Source organism: Leptonotus elevatus, chromosome 12, assembly GCF_054856555.1.
Source record: "Leptonotus elevatus isolate MCC_2025b chromosome 12, RoL_Lele_1.0, whole genome shotgun sequence".
Classification (NCBI taxonomy): Eukaryota; Metazoa; Chordata; class Actinopteri; order Syngnathiformes; family Syngnathidae; genus Leptonotus; species Leptonotus elevatus.
The window spans coordinates 20142469-20167460 of record NC_141250.1 but is presented as its reverse complement, the minus strand read 5'-3'; the positions used below and the strand labels follow the sequence as shown (position 1 = coordinate 20167460).

The following is a 24992-nucleotide window of genomic DNA, read 5'->3' as shown; positions in this document are numbered from 1 at the left end:
CGACATCAATGTTTTTTTTTTTTTTTTTTTAACTCATGGAACACTTTGCTAGCAAAAAGCGTTCCACGAGGCCGCGGACGGAAAATGACAGTGCCGAGCCTTTAAGCCTGACATGAGTTTCAATCAAAGTCTTTTTGATCAAATGAGACATTTAAAAGCAGACATCAACTATTTACAGTAAGTACGGTCTGTAAACAACAAAAAAAAGAACTGACGGGAACCCTAAATATGCTCACACTTGACCACAAATAGTCGTCATGTAGACAGACAATAAACATTGTACATCCTCCATAAAGAACGACTAATATTAATAAATGATATCATCGTCACAGTGTCCTTCCGTCCTTCCTCTTCTTCCTTTTAGAATTGCCTCTTGGCAGCTAAAACAAGAGTTTCATCCATTTGTATTGCAACTGGTGTATTTATTTTCAGAAGCTCCTGCACTTAAATGTTTGCGCCTCCGACAGTTGGATTCCTTTTTTCATTATTTTTGACAATCCTCACAGATTTTGTTGAGCTTATTTTCCTCCATGACAAAATTGTGGACTCAGCAATGACCTGCAGTCGTATTCGAATACTTTTAATGATGATGGGAAGAAAAACAAATGAGAGAGAAAAGCACTGATGTGGCAATGATGTCATGGGATGATCCTCGCGGATGCTGTGCGTCCAATCAGATGTTTTCACTTATTCTGCTTTTGCGCATTTGATTTGTGATCACTTGTGGGGCGTTTATAAGTGTTTTGTAATCCTCAATTCATTTACGTCCGTTGGGATTTTTGTACCGTTCGTGTGCTAATTGTTTTGGGTTTACAAATCAAACTACCGACCTGGCATGTATACAAGAAAACACAGCAGGTATATTGTACCTTTGTTTTTTTTTTGTTTTTTTTGGACTTTTCAAGTTTCAGTTTTTTAAATGTTTTTTTTCTATTTTAGTTTTAGTTCTTTTGTTAGTTTTCGGTAACTATATTAACCTGGTTAGTCAGCTCACAATGATAGAAAATATGGCAACACTTCGTTTTGATTGCAGAATCCCGTTTGTTCCAAACTAACAAACTTCATTTGTCGTTTCACCAAATACATCAATCAAATACTGTAAACTAGGGACGGCGAGATCCAGTCATGGAGGGCCGGAGTCCTGCAGGTTTTGGATATTTCCCTTCTTCGACGCAGCTGAATTATGATCAAGCTCTGCATAAGCCTGATAACAATCCAGTTAACTGGAATCAGCTGCAGTTCGAGTAGAGAAACCTTCTAAAACCTGCAGGACTCCGGCCCTCGAGGACTGCAGTTTTGCCATCACTGCTGTAAACCGACTTTACACCCGTCACTTTCTGTAGGCATAAAATGCAGGATGGAAGAGGATTGAGACATTCTACAGTCTTTCTAGCTTATTCAGCAAAAATAAAACTTGAACTTGAAATACTTCCTGTTTTCTTCTTTTTTTTCACATTTACACATTGTTAAACACAAAAGTGTGCCACCAACTTAGTGGCCAAAAGTGGAATTACATTACAAGATAAAGACAAAAATAGTAACAGGACCAAAAAAAAAAAAGCTTCCTATTTAAATTGTTTACATTAGAGAAACCTGTGATGTAAAAAAAAAAAAAAGCAGGAATAAAGAAAATGTACTAATATGCTAATGACCTCAGGGAGCCATGAAGGATCTCGGCAAAGTCATTTCTATCCGTCTTTTATCCCGGTGTGAGAATTGAACGCAAACATACTCTTGAAAAGTTGTCATCATGTTTTATGTCTTTGTTGAACGTTGCTGTCACTTTGATTGCGCGCGGCGCTCCCCCGCCGCCGTCTCGCTATGCGCTCTCGCCTTCGCTCGGGTTCTGCCTCACTGTCATACTTACGCCTGCCGTGACTGTCTTCATCTGCAGCATACTTGAGGGATTAGGCAGGGATGAAATTCACCCATTTGCGGGTGAAGATGGGGGGGTCAATGAAGAAGGCATTTAATGGCGATTTGGAGTTGATTAGTTTTGCACGAGTGGATCAAATCTCTTCAATATGAGCGCAGCACAAATCATAAAACATATCAAAGGGCATTCCAAAACGGTTGCATGAGAGCAGTATTTGAAATCCCACTGTCAAGGCTTGACTTGTGTGTGGGTTTCTTTTTTTTTTTTCTTCTTCTTCTCTTTTTTGACTGCTTTCTTGATGTCACACTGACGACGCATTCATGTGAGACAGATTTCACTTTTAAGCCCCTTTTCCCACCCCCTAATTTCAGCTCCTGTAAATTCCACTCGTTGTCGTTGTCTGTGTAGGAGGGTTGTCATAAAGGACGTTCTGAGGAACACTGACACTTTGTATACTGAGGATATGGATGTGTCTCAAACAAGTGAACGCGAGCTTGCGACTGTGTGCGTTTGTGGTGGTGGTCATAGTTACATTTTCTTAGATAGTTGCAAATGTTCTGCCGGTTTATCGAAGCGCAAGCCGCATGTTTTTATTTTTTTTCCAACTAAGAAACTCTTGGCGCTAATTAGCGAACGTTTGCTTCCCGTAAGTCTACACATCCCTCTACAATTTTTGTTGTGATTAAATATATAAAAAAAATTAAAAAATGAAAGTGCCATAAATCATTTCAGTAATTTACTCATTTTGTTTTAAAAACATTAGAATATCCAAAATTTCAATTTCAATTTTTTTCAAATGTAGAGTTTTGTCTCTAGCTTAGTAAAGAATAATCAAAAAGTTTGAAATAGTCAGGGTAAGCACAACATCTTCAGGCTTCTGCTAGAAAGGAAAAAAATAATGCCAGGAAAAGCCTACTCAAACATCAGAACTTTTGGGTTAAGCAGAGGCCCTTTTAAATGGATGGTGGCTGCTGACTCCCATTTAACATGAGATTGGTCAATTCTGAACACAGCCATATCCTCACTTATAGAAGAGGGTGTGCACACATGTGCAACCACATTATTTTGAAGTACCCTCTTGAAAATAGTCCCCCCCCCCCCCAATTAAATTATAAGGTCAAATTTATGGTGGCATTTATTTAGAACAGGGGAGTGTAGACATTTTCTATTTTCTGATAATTTTTTCTCAAAATAAAGAATGGTCTTTCTTCTAGAATAATGTAAACCATAGTATTTAAATATGAAAGAACGTAACGTCCACGGCGGTAGTGGAGGAACTTCATTTGTGGAGGCTCATATCAATTTGTTGAATTGAAGATGAGTTGAATATTTTCAGGATAAAAAAAGAAACGAAAGAAAGTCTCACCTTGCTTTGACGTTCTGTACCCGTCTCCAAACAAGGGCAAGAATGCTCGGCCCACACTCGTGCCATGATCTGACTGATGCGCCCCATTTTTGGGTATATCTTCCTGCGGCAATGAACTCCTTCACCTTACTTCTCTGCATTCTCAGGTTTACTCTTCTGTCTGGTTTTCCTGTCGCAAAAAAAAAAAAAAAGAAAGAAAAAAAGAAAAAAAAATCAAACGTGCACTTTGGGGAATTAGCAGAGTTGGTGGAAAGAATTTATGCATCAAGGGAACACTCAATAAAGGTGCGAGACCACCAGTCTAGGTTTTATTTCGCCGATTAACTACTTGCACGTTTCTCGTGTAATTCACACATTCCAATTTCAACATGTTCCCAAAGAGTTAACTTTAGTGCTTGTATTTTTGTCATTTCAAAATATTTTCACAGTTTTCATAATTCCACATTTTTCATTGTTTCGGCGATTAACTACTTACATGTTTTTCATCGAATTCACATCATTCCAATTTCAATGTGTTCCCAAATAGTAAACCATTAGTGCGTGTACTTTTGTCATTTCAAATATTTTCACATTTTTCACAATTCCACATTTTTCATTGGAAAAAATTGCCATTCATTCTCAATAACATTCAACATAACAGATTCACATTTCATTTCGCCGATTAACTACTAGTTTTCATAATTCCACATTTGTCATTGTTTTGGCGATTAACTACTTACATGTTTTTTATCTAATTCACATCATTCCAATTCCAACATGTTCCCAAAAAGTAAACATTAGTAGTGCTTGACTGCTTGTATTTTTGTCATTTCAAATGTTTTGTGTTTTCACAATTTCACATTTGTCATTGTTTCGGCAATGAACTACTTACACGTTTTTCATCTAATTCACATCATTCCAATTTCAACATATTCCCAAAAATTCAACCATTAGTGCTTGTACTTTTGTCATTTCAAATATTTTCACATTTTTCACAATTCCACATTTTTCATTGGAAAAAAATGCCGTTCATTCTCAATAACATTCAACATAACAGATTCACATTTCATTTCGCCGATTAACTACTAGTTTTCATAATTCCACATTTTTCATTGTTTCAGCGATTAACTACTTACACGTTTTTCATCTAATTCACATCATTCCAATTCCAACATGTTCCCAAAAAGTAAACATTAGTAGTGCTTGACTGCTTGTATTTTTGTCATTTCAAATGTTTTCTGTTTTCACAATTTCACATTTGTCATTGTTTCGGCAATGAACTACTTACACGTTTTTCATCTAATTCACATCATTCCAATTTCAACATATTCCCAAAAATTCAACCATTAGTGCTTGTACTTTTGTCATTTCAAACATTTTCACATTTTTTCACAGTTCCACATTTGTCATTGAAATATTGCCATTCATTCTCAACGTGACAGATTCACATCATTCCCTTTTGAAGTTCGAAATGTCCAATTCACCACGGGAATGATAGCAACATTCCAGCAATTGCACTTTTTTTTTACCAACATATTCCGCTCGTCTTTCAACATTTCTTGACCAACAACGAACATTTTCAGCTCATTCCAGCAATTGTGAACTATTTGCATTCCAAAAATAAAAAATAAAACGTACTTTACACGCTCGCCTCCAGTTTCCACATTTCTTCACCGATTTCAACCATTCCAATCTTTAAAAAAATGATCCCATTCTGTGTCATTTCACGTCACTCGATATTATTCTATGTCATACCACATCTTTCCGTTTTATTCAGTATCATTCCACATGTTTGCATTCCCTCCGTTTGACTATGCTTATTGAAGAATTCTGTTTCCGCAATCTCTCACACATTTTTTTTTTTTAAATTTTAAACAATGCCCCTAACGCAACGTTTTTAACCGACGCCAGCATTCTACTGGATGTTAACACTTCCAATACGTATTACTGCTCTTTTTTTGCCTCCCGTTGCAAAACTGTCTTTTGCGAGCTGCTGACTGAGCGCGCTTCATACCGCGCACACACCTCGACAAGCGCACACACTTGTATATGTAAACACGCACGCAGGCACGTCGCGATGACAGTGTGTAGATAATAAGTGGTTGGTGAGTGGCAGTTTGTGTTGCCAAGTACTGTTCTCGCACCTGCTAATTTACACATGCCCTCTCATTTATTTATGTGTTTATATGACACGCATAGTCACCTGAGACAACTCGGAGACATCATCGACGTCGTCGAGAGTTAAAAGGCATCGCCGTCAGATGTTTGGCTAATCTCGGCGAGGTTGTTTGTTTTACTTTCTGCAAACAAACTCAAGAGGCTGACGAATGATTTCAGGCGTCTGCGATGAACACAGACAAGGTGCAAATGTGTGAAAATAGGGGTGTTGGCTCACTTTTTGGGTTTTCCAAGCCCATATTTGCTGATATATGGAGCCCATCTGCTGGTTGACGGTGAGAGGGGTGATGATTAAACGAAGAACAATCAACCCCAAAAAAGCCCATTTCGGAAATGAATTGACAAAGATGAAAACAAAAGGACATTTTTCGTTTTGGTATCTTTAGTTTTATAAATGTAAAATATAGTAATTAAATGCAATATCAGTTTAAACAGCACGAGAGCCCATTTGACAAGGTTCTAAAAGTTTTCTCATTGGGATTGAGTTTTATTTCATTTTGACTTTTTCTTTTTTTAAATTTGTTTCTTTTAAACATTTGTTAGTTTGTATTTTTTTTTTAATGCTTCACTTCATTTTAAAAAAAAGTTTCAGTATTATTTTTATTTAAAACATTTTTTTTTATATATATTTATGGTGCATCCAAACAGCAGTACCACAATAAAAACTTTTCACTCAAACACATTTAAAGCGAATCCGGAAAGAGCAAATCTGATATGAATTCATCTTGAAATACTGTTTGACTCTCCAGGGCGGTGGGCAGTCCGCTGCTGATGGATCCGAACAGCATATGCAGGAAGGCAAAGCGTCTGGTGGGGAAGCAGGCCGAGCTGTGTCAGACTCAGCCGGAGATCGTCGGCGAGGTGGCCAAAGGTGCCAGGCTGGGCGTCAGGGAGTGCCAGTACCAGTTCAAGTACCGCCGGTGGAACTGCACCAGTCATAATAAGTACTTTGGCAAAATACTGCAACAAGGTGAGTCATCGTTGATGGGATATGTTCACTTCTTTCACCTGTGAGATTAAAACTTGACTCGTTATAGTCAAGTTTCGTTCCTAAAGCTGTTTGCGTGTTTAGAATTTGCTGGCTAAATGTGCGGATATTGGCAATCTAATTAATCAATAAATGAATCATTCAGGAGCTGGACTAGATCTTGTTGTTGACCCGTCCGTAGAAAATGTCATTTCAGTCGTGCTCAAAGTCAGTCAGCGTGCCCCTTGACAATCGCACCATGTTTTTGTAGTTCATTAAAAATATTCCACAGGATAGTATTGCGTGAAAAACGATGTAGGAAAATGGATGGCTGGATGTATGCATGTTAATAGCCCCACCTCCAATTTGCCGCACACCTCTGACCTCAGCAGACGGTCTCGTGCCAACCGCAGGTCAGATGCCTGCCTAATATCGGCCTACGAGACAAGGGCGGCTTTTGTCTCCGAGCGCAGACTTTTCCCACAAGCGACTGCTTCTCCTCTTCATCAGATTGGGCACGCTTGAAATGATCAGCTAACGTTCTCCTCTTAGGATCTCTCAGCATCTTCCCGCGGCTCTTTGATGTCCGCCCCTCCGCCATTTTTGTTGGTTCTCCTCTCTTGTGATTACGTTCATAATGAGGTCATTGAGCGGCACTGTGCCGCCTTTATTTGTGCGTTAAAACCGTCGGGGGGGAAAAAAAAAAGAAAAAGAAAAAAAAAGAGCAATGATGATGACATTTCCGAATGAACAATACTGAGCTCTTATTAAAAAAAAATAATAATAAAATGAAAAATAAAAATAAATAAAAACCGTCGGGAGCACGGAATGTTCGTTAACGACACAAAAAAGTCGAGTCCATTCGGGTCTCGTCTATTTCAACGTTGACGGGATTTAAGCATTTTCGATGAAACAATGTTCCATCATGAGAGTTCTGAATCTTGGCTGTGATTGTATTTTGCAATAAAATAATGATAATAAGTGAATAAGGCAGGATGAGAGGGCAGGAATGTGCCGGCAGAAGACAGATGGGCAATTAATCACACATTCCTGCCTGTCTATAAGAAAGGCCAAATTGCTCCTTTGTTTCGCAGCACTCGGTGACCTGCATCTACTTGTAAGGACGCTTGATACGCATTCAAACAAGTCTTCCTCCGTGGAGAATGTTCTACTAAATAGGAACAAGGCACCCGCGTTACAACACATTATAAAACGTTTAACAAATGCGTCGTTAAATAGTTTGTCAACACTTCATAAAACTTCAATAAGATTCCCCCGTTTGATAAGAATTCAAGAGCGACTTGGCGCTTGCCAAATAGTGAGCTTCCATTTGGCTGTTCTTCTTTAATGTGCAGCAAAAGCTTGCCAAGTGGTAGCCCACAGCATAGCCCACAGGGGGGGGGGGGTTGCTGCTGACGTGTATTCCCGCCCGGGTGATCACGTTCATTCATGATATTGGGACAAATATGGTCCATTTCCAAAGAAAAAGAAGAAGAAGAAGAAATATTAGGGATGGAACGGATTTTGAAAACCACCCAAAACCGTTCGGATCCACGGTTTGGGTTCATCTAAGTTCCCGTTCTAGACGCGTGTCATATCCTGCCAGCGACGCGGCAGCAGCCAATCATATCACAGCGGGGCCCGGGCGTGCGCTGGCTTCAAGACTTCTCCAGTTAACGTCATAAAAATGCTAGCGTCAACCACCTAGCAACAAGCCTAGCAATTTTTTTCCCCGTCAGGAGACCTTGTACGAACTGTTATTTTATAGTAAACAAAAAAAATACTCAACTTGCCTGTGTTGCCCTTTTTGTGCTCGTTTCTTCCGCTTGAGATTTTGTAAAACTGCTGTTTCGCTGCACTCAAGTCAAAACAAACCAATAACGCTGTGTTGACTCTTTCTCTGCCCACTTGCGATGTTTTCTATTAATATTATTGAACCGTTTAACAATTTGTTCATTTTTGTCTGCTGGGTGTTTTAGCAAATTCTACCGTGCAGATATTTGCTTTTGCACGTCTTCGTCCGCTGGTGCTGTTGGAGGCTTGCACAAAGATGAATGATTTGAAACATCACTCTAATCTCCCTTTGCAAAAAATATCTCCGGGCTATCTTATAAACCTGCAACCGTGCGTTTGTGTGTGCGGAAGGCGTGTGTATTCACAATAACAACAGTTTTAATTCGTTTCACAACATTACTTTTACTGGAAGTAAACCTTTACAAAAATTTACAGCTTCCGGCATGTTCCAAGCGTTTTTTTTCCCTTTTTTTTCTTTTGTATAAAACATCATTAAATCCAATCTAGTCATGGGCTGACAAAACCTGTCCATTCTATTACTGGTTTAAGAAAAAATAAAATAAAATCAGTCCACAAAAAAAGTGAAGGTGAAATTTTCACACGTCCAAAACGACTGCTTTTCTGAAAATTCTTGAAGGGAATAAAAATGCTTACCAAACAGCAAATTTTTCGCTAAAAAGCAAAAAAATTCTATTTTGTTGTCATTGATTGAAATGGTTAATACTTAACAAAAAACAAATGACCTCATCTTCCTAAACTCTTTTTCCAAAGGTCTTAGAACCATGTCATAATTTTTTGCCGAAACAATGACAAATGTGAAATTGTGAAAACAGAAAACATTTGAAATGACAAAAATACAAGCAGTCAAGCACTACTAATGCTTACTTTTTGGGAACATGTTGGAATTGGAATGATGTGAATTCGATGAAAAACATGTAAGTAGTTAATCGCCGACATCATCTTCCTAAACTCTTTTTCCAAAGGTCTTAGAACCATGTCATAAATAAAACAATGAGCTGACTAAGTCTGCATGCTATTTATTTACCTTTTATGGCTGAGCAGTTTCCTCTCGACAGAAACATGCGTCACTGTGATCAATTTTTAATCGCAGGCTTACTTAAGTAGAGCTAATCTCACAATTATTGTCTAAAAAGTCACTCTTGAGAAAATGTACTTCAACGGAACATACTGATCAATGATTGTGAAAGCATTCTCGTGCCACACACACTCTAAAAACAGTTTTGGTCAAAAGTAACCCAATTATGGATCAAAAATGGACCGATCCACTTTATGGGTCAATTCGACCCAACTTTCTGGGTTGTTGTATACAAAATGACCCCCTTGTTTTGACCCAAGTAAAGAATCTGACGAATATTTACGAGTTGTTTTACACTAAAAGACCCATTTCTTGACTCAAAGTCGAGGATCGGTCCATTTTTGACCCATAATCGGGTTATTTCTGAGTGCGCGTTACATCATCCGACACAACGCAATGAGCAAATATGATTCATGCGATAATTCATGTTTGAAAAACATCTGCAGGGGGAGATGAATGCATTTCCCATGTTGATATTATTTGTTTTTGGCACGATTGAGAAGCGCGTGGTAGGTATCGACGTGTGCGCATCCACTCGCTATGGGAAAAGTCTCATTTGTCATCGGTTACGTTCATCAGAAATATATTAGGCGCAGCTGTTTCAGGGAAATAAATCAAATGGGGTTGGAAAAAGCAAAAATCGCGATGAGCGTACGGCTAATAATTATACCTGAGCCGCCATATCAACTCGCTCCCAATTCAATAAAAGTGTCCGGGTCTTTGTGGAAGCAACAAAAAAAACGGATTTCCAAGTTGGTCCTATCTGACGAGCGACTGCCACCCACTTCGTGTCGCCAAATCATTCTCCAAAGCAAAAAAAATAAAAAATAAATACAGTTAACACATTTTGTATTATGTCAGCCTCCGTAATTCACGTTTTGACATCCCAGACCTCCCGGTACCGTTGACCCAAAGTCGGAGGATTGAAAGAATATGCACTCATTCCTGCAGAAGGGCCCTGTGGAATTAGAAGCAGACGTAGACAGGCCCAGACACCCGCTGTGGCAGAGAATTTGTTTGGAATTCATGTCTCCAAGGAAAATATGAAACGAGGCGCTTTGTATTCTTCCAATTTTTGATAGCTTCCACTGAGCACAACAAAGCTGCGACAATTTTTTTTTCTTCGACTAAGATTAGTAATGGTGGCAAAAGTATTATGATACGGATACCTGGAATCGGCACTCGCTAGTAAGAGTGAAAAACCTGAAGTCAAATTTGAAGTACAAACTGAAGTGTACAAAAGTTTTTTTTAAAATGCAGTCAAGAGACATGTTGGGACATTTGCTGCAAACATGAAAAAAAAAAACGGACTTCAATGTAGTATTGAATTGTGGAGGTACAACACTAAACTATAACAGCCAGCGGGCTTTGGGCTCGTATGGCCACTTTATAGAGCGCCTCGTTGGTCACGAGTGCACGCGTGCACATTTTGGAGAGAAGGCGGAAGAGCAAACAGAAAAAAGCATTTTCACCATTTTGAAATGTAATTATTTCTTTTTTTAATCATTCAAATTTGGCAGCGTGTCAAATTTCTAAGACTTTTTTTTCATTTACAGGGATTCGTAAAGCCAGAAGAGGGGGAGGGAGGGGGAGGGAGGGGGAGGGAGGGGGATGCTGGACATAGCTTTGCTGCAAGCTCAATTCTGACAGGATAATTAGAATGAACTGACAACACGTCCTGCGCGAGAGCAAGACAAAACAACATCACCCAAAAAAAAAAGATACTTTTTTTTTTAGACAATGATAACAACTGAAAAAAAATGCACTTATCAGTTTTTTTTTTCAGATTAGGCTGAGAATTTTTGAAGGCCAGAAGCTGGTGATTATTTTAGAAATAAATAAATAAATCCCTTAAACAAAGATGCGGAAAAGAAAGTATCTTACGTCTCCAAATCTGTTGTGTCACGCTCGTTAATGGTTTCTGTTTTTTGTTTGTTTTTAATAAATCCCTAAGATTTTACGCAATCACAATAGGCTTCATTCATTTTTTTATATCATGTCATCATCTCTGGAAAATGAAAAAAAAGAGCAAGCCTATTTTGCCAAAAATGTAGGTAGTAAAAAGTATTTTTTTCTATAAATGTTTTATATAAATGAGTGTTTTATTTATTTACTGGTACAGTGTCTAGATCATTTGAATGCAGTCTTTTAATGAAACTTGAAAAGTTAGAAGTTAAAGTGATAAGTGTTTGATAGAATTTTGGCAAGTTGTTATAGTGAACGTTTAAAAGATTGCAACTCTAATTGAAACAACAAATCAAATTACGAAGGCCTATTCGGGTCAGATGGTGTGTGTGTCTGGGGGGGGGTTGGGGGCTAATCCAAGAAAAGAACTCGCAAATTTGTCACTTTATAAAGTCGTAAATATAAAGTAAAAAATAAATTAAAAAATTAAAAAATTTACATCTATTGTTGAGTCTATTTGTTGGTGGTTAATGGAACACTGTTTATAAAATGGAGACAGATTTATTCGCAATTCAAACTGTACTCGTCATACACGGCAGCGAGAGCCACAACACTTCCTGATTTCCTATCAGCTGACTAACACTAACCAATCAGAAGCTAGCATACTTTAGGTAAATGCAAGTGAATGCGGCGGGAAAGCAGCAGATTCGACACATCATTTTAGCTACTTGTGCAAAAAAAAATACCAAAATATATGAATGTATAAATCCTAATTCTGGAAACATAAACATACAAGTCAATATACATTTGAACAAATGAACTTGAATGCATCATCCTCAGGGTGTGGACCTGCGACATGATATGGTTAATCTCTGCTTAAGCAATTAATTATTACCTCTTTATTTGAAAACCTGACCGGAAAGTATTGGCAAAAACATCCAAGTATGCTAAATGTATTTATTGTAAGTTTCTAAGGTTTTTTTTTTTTCTCACACAAATTTGCCACTTAATAAAGTTGCAACTTTTTCCCCAAATAAATTGCCTTTCATATTCATTTGTGATTTACTTGCTTTTTATTTTTACCAAAGACTAAACTTCAAGACTAAAACATTAAATTTATTGCTTGTCTTTGTTCAAAATAAACACGGCAAGAGGACCTTGAAAAAAAAAAAATTCTTATTAAATCGCAGTCGCAATATTGAGGCGATTTCAAACCCAAAAACCTTTTAGCTCCCTTTTTCGTCGAACGCTGATATTTCACACGCACCAATTCTTTTCGCAGACGCTGCGATGTGGTGCCTGCCTTTCAAACGTGACATCATCACGCACGCCCTCGCCACACATCGCATCGTGGTCACATCATGCCGCATAGCGTGTAACCATATGCGATAGTTCAACGTCTTAACTAAAACAATGCTTTTGCAAATGTATACACGAAAGCACTCTCCGCGTGCAGCCAGTGTATCGCGGCGCACAGCTGGGATTGATATCGCAACGTCTTGGTGTGCGCCGGTCTCATCGCACGCCACCCTTTGTGTGTGTGCGTGTGCGTGTGTGTGTGTGTGTGTGTGTGTGTGTGTGTGTGTGTTACCATCCCTAATGAATCCCATTCTCAGAATTATGAGATATGGAGTTGGCAGGGGGAGACGCTGGTAAATGCACGCTCGCCCGCTTCCAGATTTGAGACATAAAAGTCACTTCTTTTGGCCGCGGTCTCGCGCGCACACAAACACACGCGCGCACACACTGACAGTTCATAAAGTGTCCTCACGTTTTTTTTTGTAACGCTGCCGTATTGTGTTAGTTGCTAAGTGTTGCTTTTGTTTGCAAATTCACACTTGCGGAACGGGAGCAACAGTGTTGTTGTTGTTGTTCAAATTCTTAATGGGTTGTCGTACCGTTTTTGAATGACTCCAGCTGCTTGTGCTATTCAAAGATCATATAAACACATGTAAAAAAGTTTTACACATCCAAATGACATTTTTTTTTGTGATTAAAAAACAAACAAATAAATAAATAAATAAATAAATGTTACCTATTACCCGTTCAGGTCAATTTTAAAAAGTGCTGTTTTTGAGCAGACAAGTAAAAATAAACAACTGAGACAATGTAGTTGCAAAAGTGTGCACACCCTCTTATAACTATATATATATACTAGATGTGAATGAACCAATCACATTCAAGCTCATGTGAAATGAGTCAACACACAATTGCCGCCATTTAAAGTGCTTCAGATGAACCCCAAGTAAAGTTCAGATGTTTCAGTAGGCTTTTCCTGGCATTTTTCTAAATCACATTTTACAGCACAAGCCACAGTCCGCAAAGAGCTTCCACAGTGATCAGAGGGATTTCACTGCTCATGAAACATCTTAAAAACGGTCACAAAACTGGATGTCCCTCCAAAATGGATGAAATAGTCAAGAGGGAAACTGGTTCGGAAGCTTCGTCCTGCAAAGAAAAACATCCAATTCCGTCGACATTTTGCATCTTGAAACGCATTTATGGAAATGTGTTATGCTCCGACGAAACCATGGTTGGACTTTTTAGGCCGTAATTCCATGAGGTGTTTAAGGTTTGAAGCTGAGCCAGTCGTGAGAAATAGTTTTCTTGAACTTTTCACGCATCAGCGGTGGAGGCAGCCATGGCTTGAGGAAGTCTTTTCTGGCTGTCCATCTGTCTGTCGGCATGCGTAGCACATTCCCTCGGCGCTGTTACGCCTTCAGGGAGGTTCTTCTTTTAATAATGTCCACTTGCACTCAAGAATGAGATGCTTACATTTTGCTGGTCAAAGGTCAAAGTCTTTAAAGTCCATAACTCAAGATTATGTTTGCTAAATAGTTGCTACAAAATCCAACGCACCCCTGATCTGATTTTGATTCAGAAAACAGCAGAAACCTGAACCTTTGTGCTAACACTGATTGCTATTTGGAACTGTTCATAATTCACAAAATGTCCCAAACTCATGTGGGAAAATAAGATATAGCCATATTCGCAAAAAGTATCTTACTGTGTTGGGTTATGAATTATGAACAGTTCGAAGCAGTCAGTCTTAGCACCTAACCTTCACGCGAAATGTCAAGGGAAGCCTACTAGAACATCTTAACTTTGTTTAGGGTTAACCAGAGGCACTTTAATGGTCTCCATTGTGTGCCGAGTCCAATTTAACACAAGTGCCAATAGGATTGTTTCATTCTGATCACAGCCACATCCCAGTTTTAAGAGGGTGTGCACACTTTTGCAACCACAGTATTTCAGTTGTTTGTTTTTACTTTTTTCAGAAAGATTAAAAAAATACCTGATGAGTTGTACAGGGTACAGATCACATAAGTGATGGAAAATGTTTTGAATGATTCGTCTTTTTTTTTTTTTTTTAATATCACAAAATTGTGGAATTTCAACGAGGCTGTGTAGACTTTTTTGATCCACTGGTTATGCCCATGCATGTACGTTCTATTTCTCACTAGCATGCATATTACAGAACCTCCCATCTTTACTGGGTGGTACAAATGTACATTTTTGACCTTAAACAATCTGCAGCAATGGTCACATCAGTTTTTAAAATTTCTTTAGGTGTGTTTTATTTGCGTACTATGGCTATGACCACAACCACAAATTTATTGGAGGAATAAGCGGTTCGGTAAATGGATGGACAAATGTTAATCATGTCAAAGTTGCCATTACCAAACATGACGCTAATCGTAATGTAATCATGACACAAAATAGCTTTGACAAAGACAACACAATTATGTCTAAGTTTATTTCCTTTTGAAAATCGTGTGGTCAGAAGATGACAAGTGAATCACGTGGCGCATTTTGGCCAGCTGCATAATAGCATCCTTCATCTGATCCAGAGCAGGCCCGTTCGACGGGCTACATGCTATTTTAACCTCCTCCTCGAGAAACAAAGACAAAAGGGCCATCTCGAACCCGGGCCAGCTCTTCCATCACTTATCCGAACAACTTAAGGGGAATGATAACAAGATGACTGGATGAGAGTTTGATACGAGGCACGACGTTTGGTGAACAAGTGTTGACATGATCAAGGAGGAATCTGAGTGAGTGGAGGAATGATGTTCATTTGGCATTGTGGCGTTTCTGAGACGAGAAGGGAAGCACGCGGAATTTTTGGCAGGTCAGTAAATTGGCGTGAAAAAAAAAATGGTGGAAATCCGTGATTGAAAATGTTGCTTTCTTGCCTTCAGGGGTCGTTAAGACAAGCAGGCACGTGCACACATAAGCAGCGCCAAGTGGTGCTCAAGCACCTGCTCTCTTCCCTGGATGAAAAAAAGTGACTTTTCTGCTGCAGAGCTCTTTTTTTTTTACATTCATATCTTTATATATTACCCTTTCTGTAATTCTATTTTACTTAATTTTTCATATATTTATACAGAAGTACAGAACCCTACTGTTTTTCTGACTATATTCTTGGGGGAGTTTTTTTGTTTGTTTGTAATTTTTATAATTTTCAGTTTTTCTGAATATTTTTTTTTCTGTTTTACTGCATTTTTTTCTGTCATAAAATATTTTGGGAAAACAGGGAGGATTTTTTTTTAAACATGAGGAAAAATTACTCAGAATAACAGAAAAAATATTCAGAAAAACGGTGGGGAATTATTCAAAAAAACAAAAAGAAAAAAAAATATTCCAGAAAACAGAGTACCATCTTCTTCTTTTTTTTACCTCTGAACTCCAAGTGACATTTTCCCGCATGCAATATGCTTCCGTAGAAACATAACTTATGGCTTCTGTTTTTTGGAGTAATTTTTTTCCTGTTTAAATTTTTTTAATTTTTGTCCTGTTTTTCTGAATATTTTTTTCAGTTTATCTGAGTATCCTGTTTTTCTGAATAGCCCCCCGTTTTTCTGAATCATTTTTTAATGACAGAAAAAAAAACAGTACAACTGGATAAAAAAACTATCAGAAAAACAAAAAACAAAGCTCCCTGAAAGAGAATTGTCAGAAAAACACTTCCGTCTATTTGTGAGGCTTTTTTTTTTTTTGTCCTTGTAGGAATTGCACTTATCCCTCCTTAATTTATTAGGGGTGATTTAACAAAACTTTTAAATGGTGGCAGGTGTGTGCTGACCCCCATTTTAATACGTCTTTAATGTGATTGCTTCATTTTGCACATAGCCACGTCCCCATTATTCAAGTGGGTGTGTGCACTTCTGCAACCCTGTTATCTAAGTTGTTTTTACTTCTCCTCTCATTTTTTTCAAGTGAGTTTCACAGGGTGATTCACTAATATTGGTGGGGAAAAAATTATTTCAGTGATTTATCTTGGGGTGTGTAGACTTTTTAACACACCCCTGTTGAACATCCCCTCTTCTCCTTTGAAATCTATAAGCTATATTGTTAAAGTTATAGGCTACTACATTTTTTTCTTAACAGTTTGATTTGGACGAGCCCTTTTTTTGGCACCTGCCCCCCAAAAACGTGTATGCGCGAGCTTGTTACGTCTCATGGCATAAATATTGTCCGTCATTCTCAGCGCATACCGCGGGTCCATTTGTGAAGCCGGCCGCAAGCCCGGGCCGGGCCCGGCCCAGACTCCTATGAGGAAACGTTGGTCAAAAGCAGAATATTCCGCCAATGCGGAATGGAACGTTAAATTGAAATCACATCGGGCCAGTTGTCGGATTCTTTCCGAGCTCTTCACGTCAAGAGAAATGAGTCCAGATAACGGTGTGTTGATGATGGCGAAGGGGACGAGGACAGACGGCAATTTGCAGTTGTCGACGGACTTGCCTTTAGTCGAGACAGTCGAGCTCTGCACCAGAAATAAACCAGCAGCTGTGGTCTGTAAACTGTGCGCGCGCCGCGTGTGTGTGCGTGTGTGTGTGTGTGTGTGCGTGTGTGTTGAATCCTCTCAGCGCTGCAAATCCAACCGATGTTGGAGAATGTAGTAATGATTGTGTGAAAGGGTCTTTGATCCATGCGCCTGTGGTATGTACAGTACATTGATTGGACTGATGGGGAGACAGGTGCTTGGAAGAATGGATGCTTGGATCTTTTTGTCTTTTTTTTAACCCATTCACTGCCAAGCCAGTACCAAATGGATTTTTGACGTCTAAAGCCGTCAATGGCACTGAATGGCTAACTAAATAAAAGTCATCAATCAATGAAAAACCCGGAGATGCAAACCCGGGATCTTAATTACCGGGTCATGGTTAGCATTAAGGTAATGATTACCCCAATGGGCTGGCGAACTTTAAATGAAAATGGATCTATTGATATTGATATTATTGATATATGCATGCGTTGCTGAAAGGCTTCTAAAACTGCAATTATTGATGCTAAGTTGCTAACTGTTAGCAAGTCAATGATATTTTCCGTTCTATTTTTAGCATGAAGCTAGCAGGGACTTTTAGGGGAAAAAAGGAACTCAATGTAAAAAAAAATAAAAATCTTTGCAATAATATGTTCAATATGCGCCCACTTGTCAAAGCAGGTATTCTGGTTAATATTGCGTTCATGGAATAATAATTAAGAAATAAACGGAGGTTTTTTTGTGTGTCCATTTTGTCCTGCACCGCCATCTGCTGTCGACTGAAATTGACGTCAATCGCTGCCCTCTGGCTCGCATCGTGTACATCACCAGACCAAACCCAGAAAACGTCAATTGCAGTGACGGGGAATAATGAAGTACAAATACTTCATTACTTTACTTAAGTTTTTTTTTTCAGCACTTTGTACTTTCCATTCGTATTTATTTTTTAGACTGCTTTTTACTTTTATCTGTAATAAGTATCTATACTTTTTACTTGATACATTTTCAAAACAAGGTCGTTACTTTTGTTTTTTAAATGAATGAAAACGATTCAAATGTTTGACCTGGAAGAAAAAGCGTTCCCACGTTCCCCGACGTCCCAGCTTGTGATTGGCTCGATGACGCGATCACATGATGTGCAATTGGCACCACAGAGGATCATTTCAACTTGATAGCAAGTCAGAGTCAATTGGCCGATGTAATGATAATATCTTTCAAATTGATGTTGGAGGAACGAATGGTAAAAAAAAATACTTTTTACTTCTACTCATCAAGTAAGTACATTTCAGAGCCTGTACTTTTTTTTTTTTTACACAATTGTACTTTTACTCAAGTAGAGAATGTCAGTACTTTTCCCATCTTCGGTGAACTGTAACGTTTGCAATGCGAGCCCGAGGGCGCTTTGAGGTCAACTTCAGTCAACAGGAGACAGTGGTATAGGACAAAAAGATGGCGGCAAGCCAGGAGGAAAGAGTGCGTAAAAGACAGAGAACGTCCAAAGTTTGGACTCATGTCCCCCTCGTCTGCATTTCAGATATTCGGGAGACGGCGTTCGTGTACGCCATCACGGCGGCCGGCGTGACCCACGCTGTGACGCAGGCCTGCAGTATGGGCGACCTGCTGCAGTGCGGCTGCGAGGCCACCAGGAACCGGGCCCCGCCCAAACCGCTGACGTCCTCCTCTGGCGACGGCGCCAAGTGGGAGTGGGGCGGCTGCGGAGACGACGTGGAGTTTGGTTATGACAAGTCCAAGCAGTTCATGGACGCCAAGAGGAGACGAGGCAAAAGCGACATCAGGACGCTGGTGGACCTGCACAACAATGAAGCTGGACGACTGGTAAAAAATGCTTCAGCACACAAACACATGCAAAGGTTAAAAAGGTTCATCCTGTCTTCGAATTTAGACGGTCTTTTTGTTTTTCTTTTTTAAGACAAAAGGTATCGTTGACCTTGAGTGGAAATGACAATCTGTTTCAGTGCCCCCCAAAAAGAGAACAACTTTTTTTGGTGTGAAAAGTTATGACATAATTAAATAGATATAGAAATACACTTTTTGCTTCCATCCAATAGATATTGTAGTGCTCCGTATAATGTGCACATCTTGGCCACAGGGGGCAGTAGAATAACATACCAATATAGTGGACCACCTCATATTTGTGCTTCAGCAGCACTCACCAATTCACATATATTCAGATTTGTTTTCACATTAGTTTCATATTTTTTAAATATTATTTTTATTTAAAAAAAAAAGTATTTATTTTTTATATTAGCCAACGCTTATTGACATTATATCCCTCTCATTCAAGAATTGTTCGGATTTTATTTTTCATTTCATTTATAATTGGCATCAAATATTCACAGATTTTCACTATTTGGGTCAGGCCTGGTCGCCATCCCTCGTGAATAACACACCAAAATGTGTTGTTCTTCACAGAGGATAAAGAACATATGCACGGAGCATTGTTATATTATCTGTCAGCATGTTTTTTCATCTGTGCTTTAAAGGGTTATTAACACTGGCACACAGATGCTACCCGTTAGCCTGGAGGTTTCCATTATGTGTTAGCAATAAGCTAACAGAGGCTACGTAGGTTGAGTTCTGTTTTAGTTTAGTTTTGTTTGCTGTTTTCCAAATTGTGCTTGTTGTGTTGAGTTGAGTTCAGTGACGCCAAACTTCTGTTTTGGTTGTAAAAGCTCATGCGATTTGTCAAGGTATTTTTAATTGGCTGCTACGTCTGCAAATTTACAAGAGCGTTCTCCGAGCGATCCCACTTTTTATTCGCAGCAAAACTAGTGGCTCCAAAAAAAATGAACATTTTGATTCGTTGGCTATTAGATATCATTTGAGAATCGGGGGCGTCTGATACGCTTGATCGAAACGCTCGCGCTGCCGTGCAGGCTCAACGTTTCACAAGACGTTCACTCCCAAGGCATTGCTTGTCCTGTGGAATGTTCCATCATTCCGCCAACATTCAAAGGAGGAACACATCGCCCCCGGCCATGTTCGTGTAGCGGCCGTAAACCGATATTCGAACAAGAATCAGGTTTCTGAAACACAAAAAACAAGAGCGCGCCACACATTTTGCTTTCAAGCCTCCGAGGCAAGCGGCCTCCAACGTTTCCACAAATTCACCGAGACGCCCCAAAGTACGAACGCCGCCGTGTGAATTATGGACCGGCGAGTCGTAATGCGTCTTAAAGACCGGGTTGGAAGTCGCAAGCTTTTAGATCGGTTAATGATGTTGACTTAAAGTGACATCAGCCTTTTTAGTCGTCAGCGCACCTTTTGGGTACACACACTTTGCAGGAACGTAATTACGGTCGACTGCAGCCGGGGTCACAGACAGGTAGCGAGGAACAGGCGTGGACCCATTTTGGGATATTTTCCAATCGTAGCATTAGCTGGAAGAAACCGTTTTGAACACTCCAACGCCTGCAGGTTGTGAAATAAGTGTGCGCTGGTGCGCGCAAATGTCTGTTTATGCGCATTTACGCATGTTTGCCGTTTTAAAGTGTGCGTGCGTGCGTGCGTGCGTGCGTGCGTGCGAGTGTGATGAGTTAATTATGTGCAGTATAAGTGAATGATCTGTTGTCAAGGCTTGTTAGATGTAGGAAGGCCGGAGGCAAAATGAAGGGCGAGAGGGGTTAGAGAGTTAAATTCCTTGGAAAAAAAGCATCTGCTTTTATCTTACCTATCTAGCGAGCTATCTGGGCTTAGGTGCGAGTCAGTAGTTTTGCCTTAAAACTATACCAAGGGTTCTTCAACTTTTCCGGTCCAAGGGAGAGAGATCATTTCGTAAAGGACTCCCTCATAAAGCCCAATTAAATATTTCATCCTAAATATTTATGCCCTGTTTAATAGAAAGGACTTTATAAACCAAATAACACAGCTTCTTTTTTTTTAATACTGTTTACAACCCTATTTTTTTTCCTGTATCCTATTTATTTTGGGTGTAATTCCACTATCAAGCGCTAGATGGGGGCAGAATGTTGTTTGAAACTGTAAATTAAAAAGAAGAAGAATGAAAACAGGAAGTATTTCAAGCTCAGCCGAGTTTTTGCCGAAGATTATTAAATGTCAAATCCTCTTCAATCCTGCTTTTTACACCTACAGAAAACAATGGTGGTAGGTTCATTTTGTAATATATATCTTTGGGCATGATTTTAATGATGTATAATGTGAGCTGTTACGTTTGTTAGGTTGGGAAAATAAACCAGATTTGTTTACTTAAGACACGCAATCATTTTGAGCAATGGAAGTGCTCGATTGCCGGAAATGAGCGGGCCAGTGTGAAAAGGCGGTATCATATCCTATGGATGCAGAAGTGCGTCAGTGGGGACTGTTTGAACCACGGTCTAGAAAAAAAAAATCAGAAAAACACAATTTAGTACTACAGTTATGTGTTGTGCATGTTTTCGCAATTATCTTCAAATGTGGCAAATCTCTTTCAAGTGGAAGTCAACCGTGAACATTTCTTGACAATAATGTGACCTCACTGGTCTAAAGATAACATTCTGATTAATATTACATTTGTGGAATATGAGTTATGAAGCAAAATCCAGCCCTTTTTTATCCATCTTCAGGGGGCGGCCATTTTGCCACTCGCTGCCGACTGAGGATGACATCACAGTTGCTCAGGGCTCGGGCAACAACCAATCACAGCTCACCTGTTTGTTTGTTTTTATTTTTTATTTTATTTTTATTTATTTTTTATTTTTTTAAGAGCTCAGTATTGTTCATTCGGAAATGTCATCATCATTGCTCTTTTTTTTTTATTATTTTTTTTTTAATATATATATATATATATATATATATATTTTTTTTGTGTGTGTGTGTGTGGGTGAGTATGTGTATGTGCGTGCGTGCGTGCGTGTATTTGTTAGCTCACCAGAAAACCTATTAGAAAAAATCTCATACCGTTCACCTAAACCGAACACCAGGAGACCCGAGGGGACCAAAGAAAACCAAGGAAGGTGAAATCCAGCATGTTTGTTTGTTTTTAAGCTGCACTGTGATTGGTTGTCACGTGACAACATTGATGTCACCCGAGATGGATAAAAATGGCTGGATTTAATTTATATTCCATTTACACAATATCAACCAGAATACCATATTTAGACTAGCAAGGCTGCATCGAACATATTATTATCAAAAAAAACTTTTTGGGATGAATGTATTTCTTCCATGTTGGACTCATGTTTCTTTGTGTCTTTTTTTCCCACGCCACCAACGTCCACGCGTCCCCCCCCCCCCCCCCCCCAAGGCAGTGAAGCTGTACATGCGGACCGAGTGCAAGTGCCACGGCCTTTCCAGCTCGTGCACGCTGCGCACCTGCTGGAAAAAGATGCCTCATTTCCGCGAGGTGGGCGACCGCCTGCTGGAGCGCTTCAACGGCGCCTCCAAGGTGATGGGCGGCAACGACGGCAAGACGCTGATCCCCGTCGGCGCGAACATCAAACCGCCGGACAGGCAGGATCTGATCTACTCGGACGAGTCGCCCGACTTCTGCCTGGCCAACCGCAAAACGGGCTCGCTGGGCACGCGGGGCCGCACGTGCAACGGCACCGCCATGGACATCAGCGGCTGCGATCTGCTGTGCTGCCAGCGCGGCTACCGCGAGGAAACGGTGGTGTTCGAGGAGAACTGCTTGTGCCGTTTCCACTGGTGCTGCGTGGTCCAGTGCAAGAAGTGCTCCATCCAAAAGAACTTAAGTCTCTGTCACTGATGAACTGGAACTGGATCCCCGAACTTGTTGTAATTACTTCTTTTTATATATATATACATATATATATATATATATATTGAGCTTTTTTTTTGGGCCACTGTAAAGTAAGATCCTGACTGTGTTGTTATCGTCTTTGCACCTAATCCTGCTTACACCATTCCGTAAGAAATCCGCTTCTTTTTTTTGTTGTTGTTGGCAATATTATTTTCTTGAGTTCTGATGGAAAATAACAAAAAAAAAAAAAAAACTCAATCGGCGCTTGACAATGAAACGAGTAAAAAAACAGAGGTGTCTTTTGAACTACCTACTTCCTGAATGTTTTTGTTTTAGAAAGAAACCAAAGAAATGTGAAATGTTAGGAAATCGTACTCCAAGTGCACAAAAAGACGTATTTCAAATCCAAATGACCAAAGTACGAGTTTCTGCGCAGTCTTGGAAGGATTCTTCCGGGATCCTCCATCGTCACGGCCATCTTGATGTTGTCCACATCTTTAAAATGGCCACCCTTGATGAGAAAATCCGATCGGGTGAGAAGGGATCTTGGTCTGCTTGGTCAGGAACTGTCAGATGCTCGCAAACTGATGCGTTGGAAAACGTGTCGTTTGGATTTGAAGTATACGTCACATCGGGCCTGGACCTTTTCTGACAAACGTCAGATCTTTTATCCAAGAAGGGCAGCATCAGCACTTGAACTGCTCTCTGAATTTGATTATTGATATTGAAGTGCTCATTTTGCCAACAATAGGTCATCGGACTGACACCTTAAACGGGAAGTCAACTTTAAACATTTATTTGACAATAATGTGACCTCACTAGTCTAAACATGACATTGTGATTAAATATTACATTTGTGAAATAAGAGTTCCAGCCATTTTTTTTATCCATCTCGGGGCGGCCATTTTGCCACTTGCTGTCGACTGAAGATGACATCAATGTGCTCAGGTAACAACCAATCACAGCTCAGCTTCAGAGAACAGGTGAGCTGTGATTGGTCGTTGCCTGAGCCCTGAGCAACATCGATGTCATCTTCACTCGACAGCAAGTGGCAAAATGGCCGCCCCCTGAGATGAATAAAAACGGTTGGATTTTGCTGCTTAGCTCATATTCCACTAATACAATATTAAGCAAAAATACCATAGTTAGACTAGTGGGGCAGTATAGAACAAATTATTGTAAAAAATAAATAAATAAATAAAAACACGGCTAACACAAATTGTATCTGTCTTAGCAAAACCTGAAACAAAACACGCACAAAAAACAGGAAGTGAATAGCAAATTTTTTGGGCACCCTGGAAATTTAGAATTTGATGACTCATCTCAATTTTCTCCCAAATTGGAGGAACGAAGGCAACATGTGGATTCACTGATTCGTTGAACCTTCTGAGTTCTAACTGAAGGCCATTTGATTGTTCTGCCTGTCACTATACATTGCTGACATAGATAGATGTGATCTCGCACTCACATGGCGGTTGTGGGAACGACTGGTGACAAGCGGAACAGAAAAATGGATGAACTCAACTGAACTGATCTGCGCCGCTTGATGAAATCAGACCATTTCGCCTTTAATAAATCTTTTCTTTTTTTTCGTGTGGCTGCTCAATCTCGAAAAAGCGCAAACTGTGGATTCATTAAGCTGTCAAGCTGAAAAATATTTCATGAAAGCAAAACTTTGCTTATCTCTCACCAAGTTCATATGTCAGCGCAGCTGCGGACTCCACCGGGCCGGCGCAGCAGTGGCAGTTATTTATATCAAAAAACGATGACAAGACGAACTCACTTGCGTCTCTCTCACAAAGCACTTTGAATATCGCTGCAAAGAGTTTTTGCAGGAAAATCTTGCGTCTTGGGCAGTTTGTCGGAAACCAAAATCGTTATTGTTCGCTATATGAAAACATGTCATGATAATAATATACAGGGCTAATTTTATAATGCACTTTTTGGTGGTTAGCTTTTGAATAAATATGTCAATAAGCATGTGTGTGTGTGTGCGTGAGAGGACATCTGTATCATCTCTCCAGTCAATTTTAGGCCCAACCACCGTCAGCCATTAAGTGAGAAACTTCCTGTGTGAGTGGAGGCGGTTTTCTCAATCATATTTTCTATATGAAAAAAAAAAGGAAAAAAAGAAGACTTCTCATATATTTACTGGGTGGCAGTGAAAAGACAAGGCAGCAAAAGAGAAACCAGACTGGTATTAGTTTGCAGTCAACAAGTTGACACAAGTTGTAATTTTTCAGGAATTTGTTGCGCAGTGACGCGCGCCATTCGGGCAGTTTTGTTTCAGGCACAAAAGAGGTTGGTAGTCAATCAAAAAGGAGAGCCCCTGCTCTTTTCCT

The 24992-nt window shown here is 39.6% G+C and overlaps 1 protein-coding gene across 5 annotated transcripts in view; it reads left to right on the top strand.

Moving 5' to 3' along the window:
• Positions 1-24630, top strand: part of wnt6b (wingless-type MMTV integration site family, member 6b) — a 37157-nt gene extending 12527 nt beyond the window's left edge. For all 5 annotated transcript variants that reach the window (XM_086091378.1, XM_086091382.1, XM_086091381.1 and 2 more), the window contains 3 exons: positions 6149-6369; positions 18466-18767; positions 22195-24630. In XM_086091378.1, the coding sequence (XP_085947504.1) occupies positions 6171-6369; positions 18466-18767; positions 22195-22656 (963 nt within the window). In that variant the 5' untranslated portion in view covers positions 6149-6170 and the 3' untranslated portion in view covers positions 22657-24630. The remainder of the gene's footprint in view (positions 1-6148; positions 6370-18465; positions 18768-22194) is intronic.
• Positions 24631-24992: the final 362 nt, after the last annotated feature.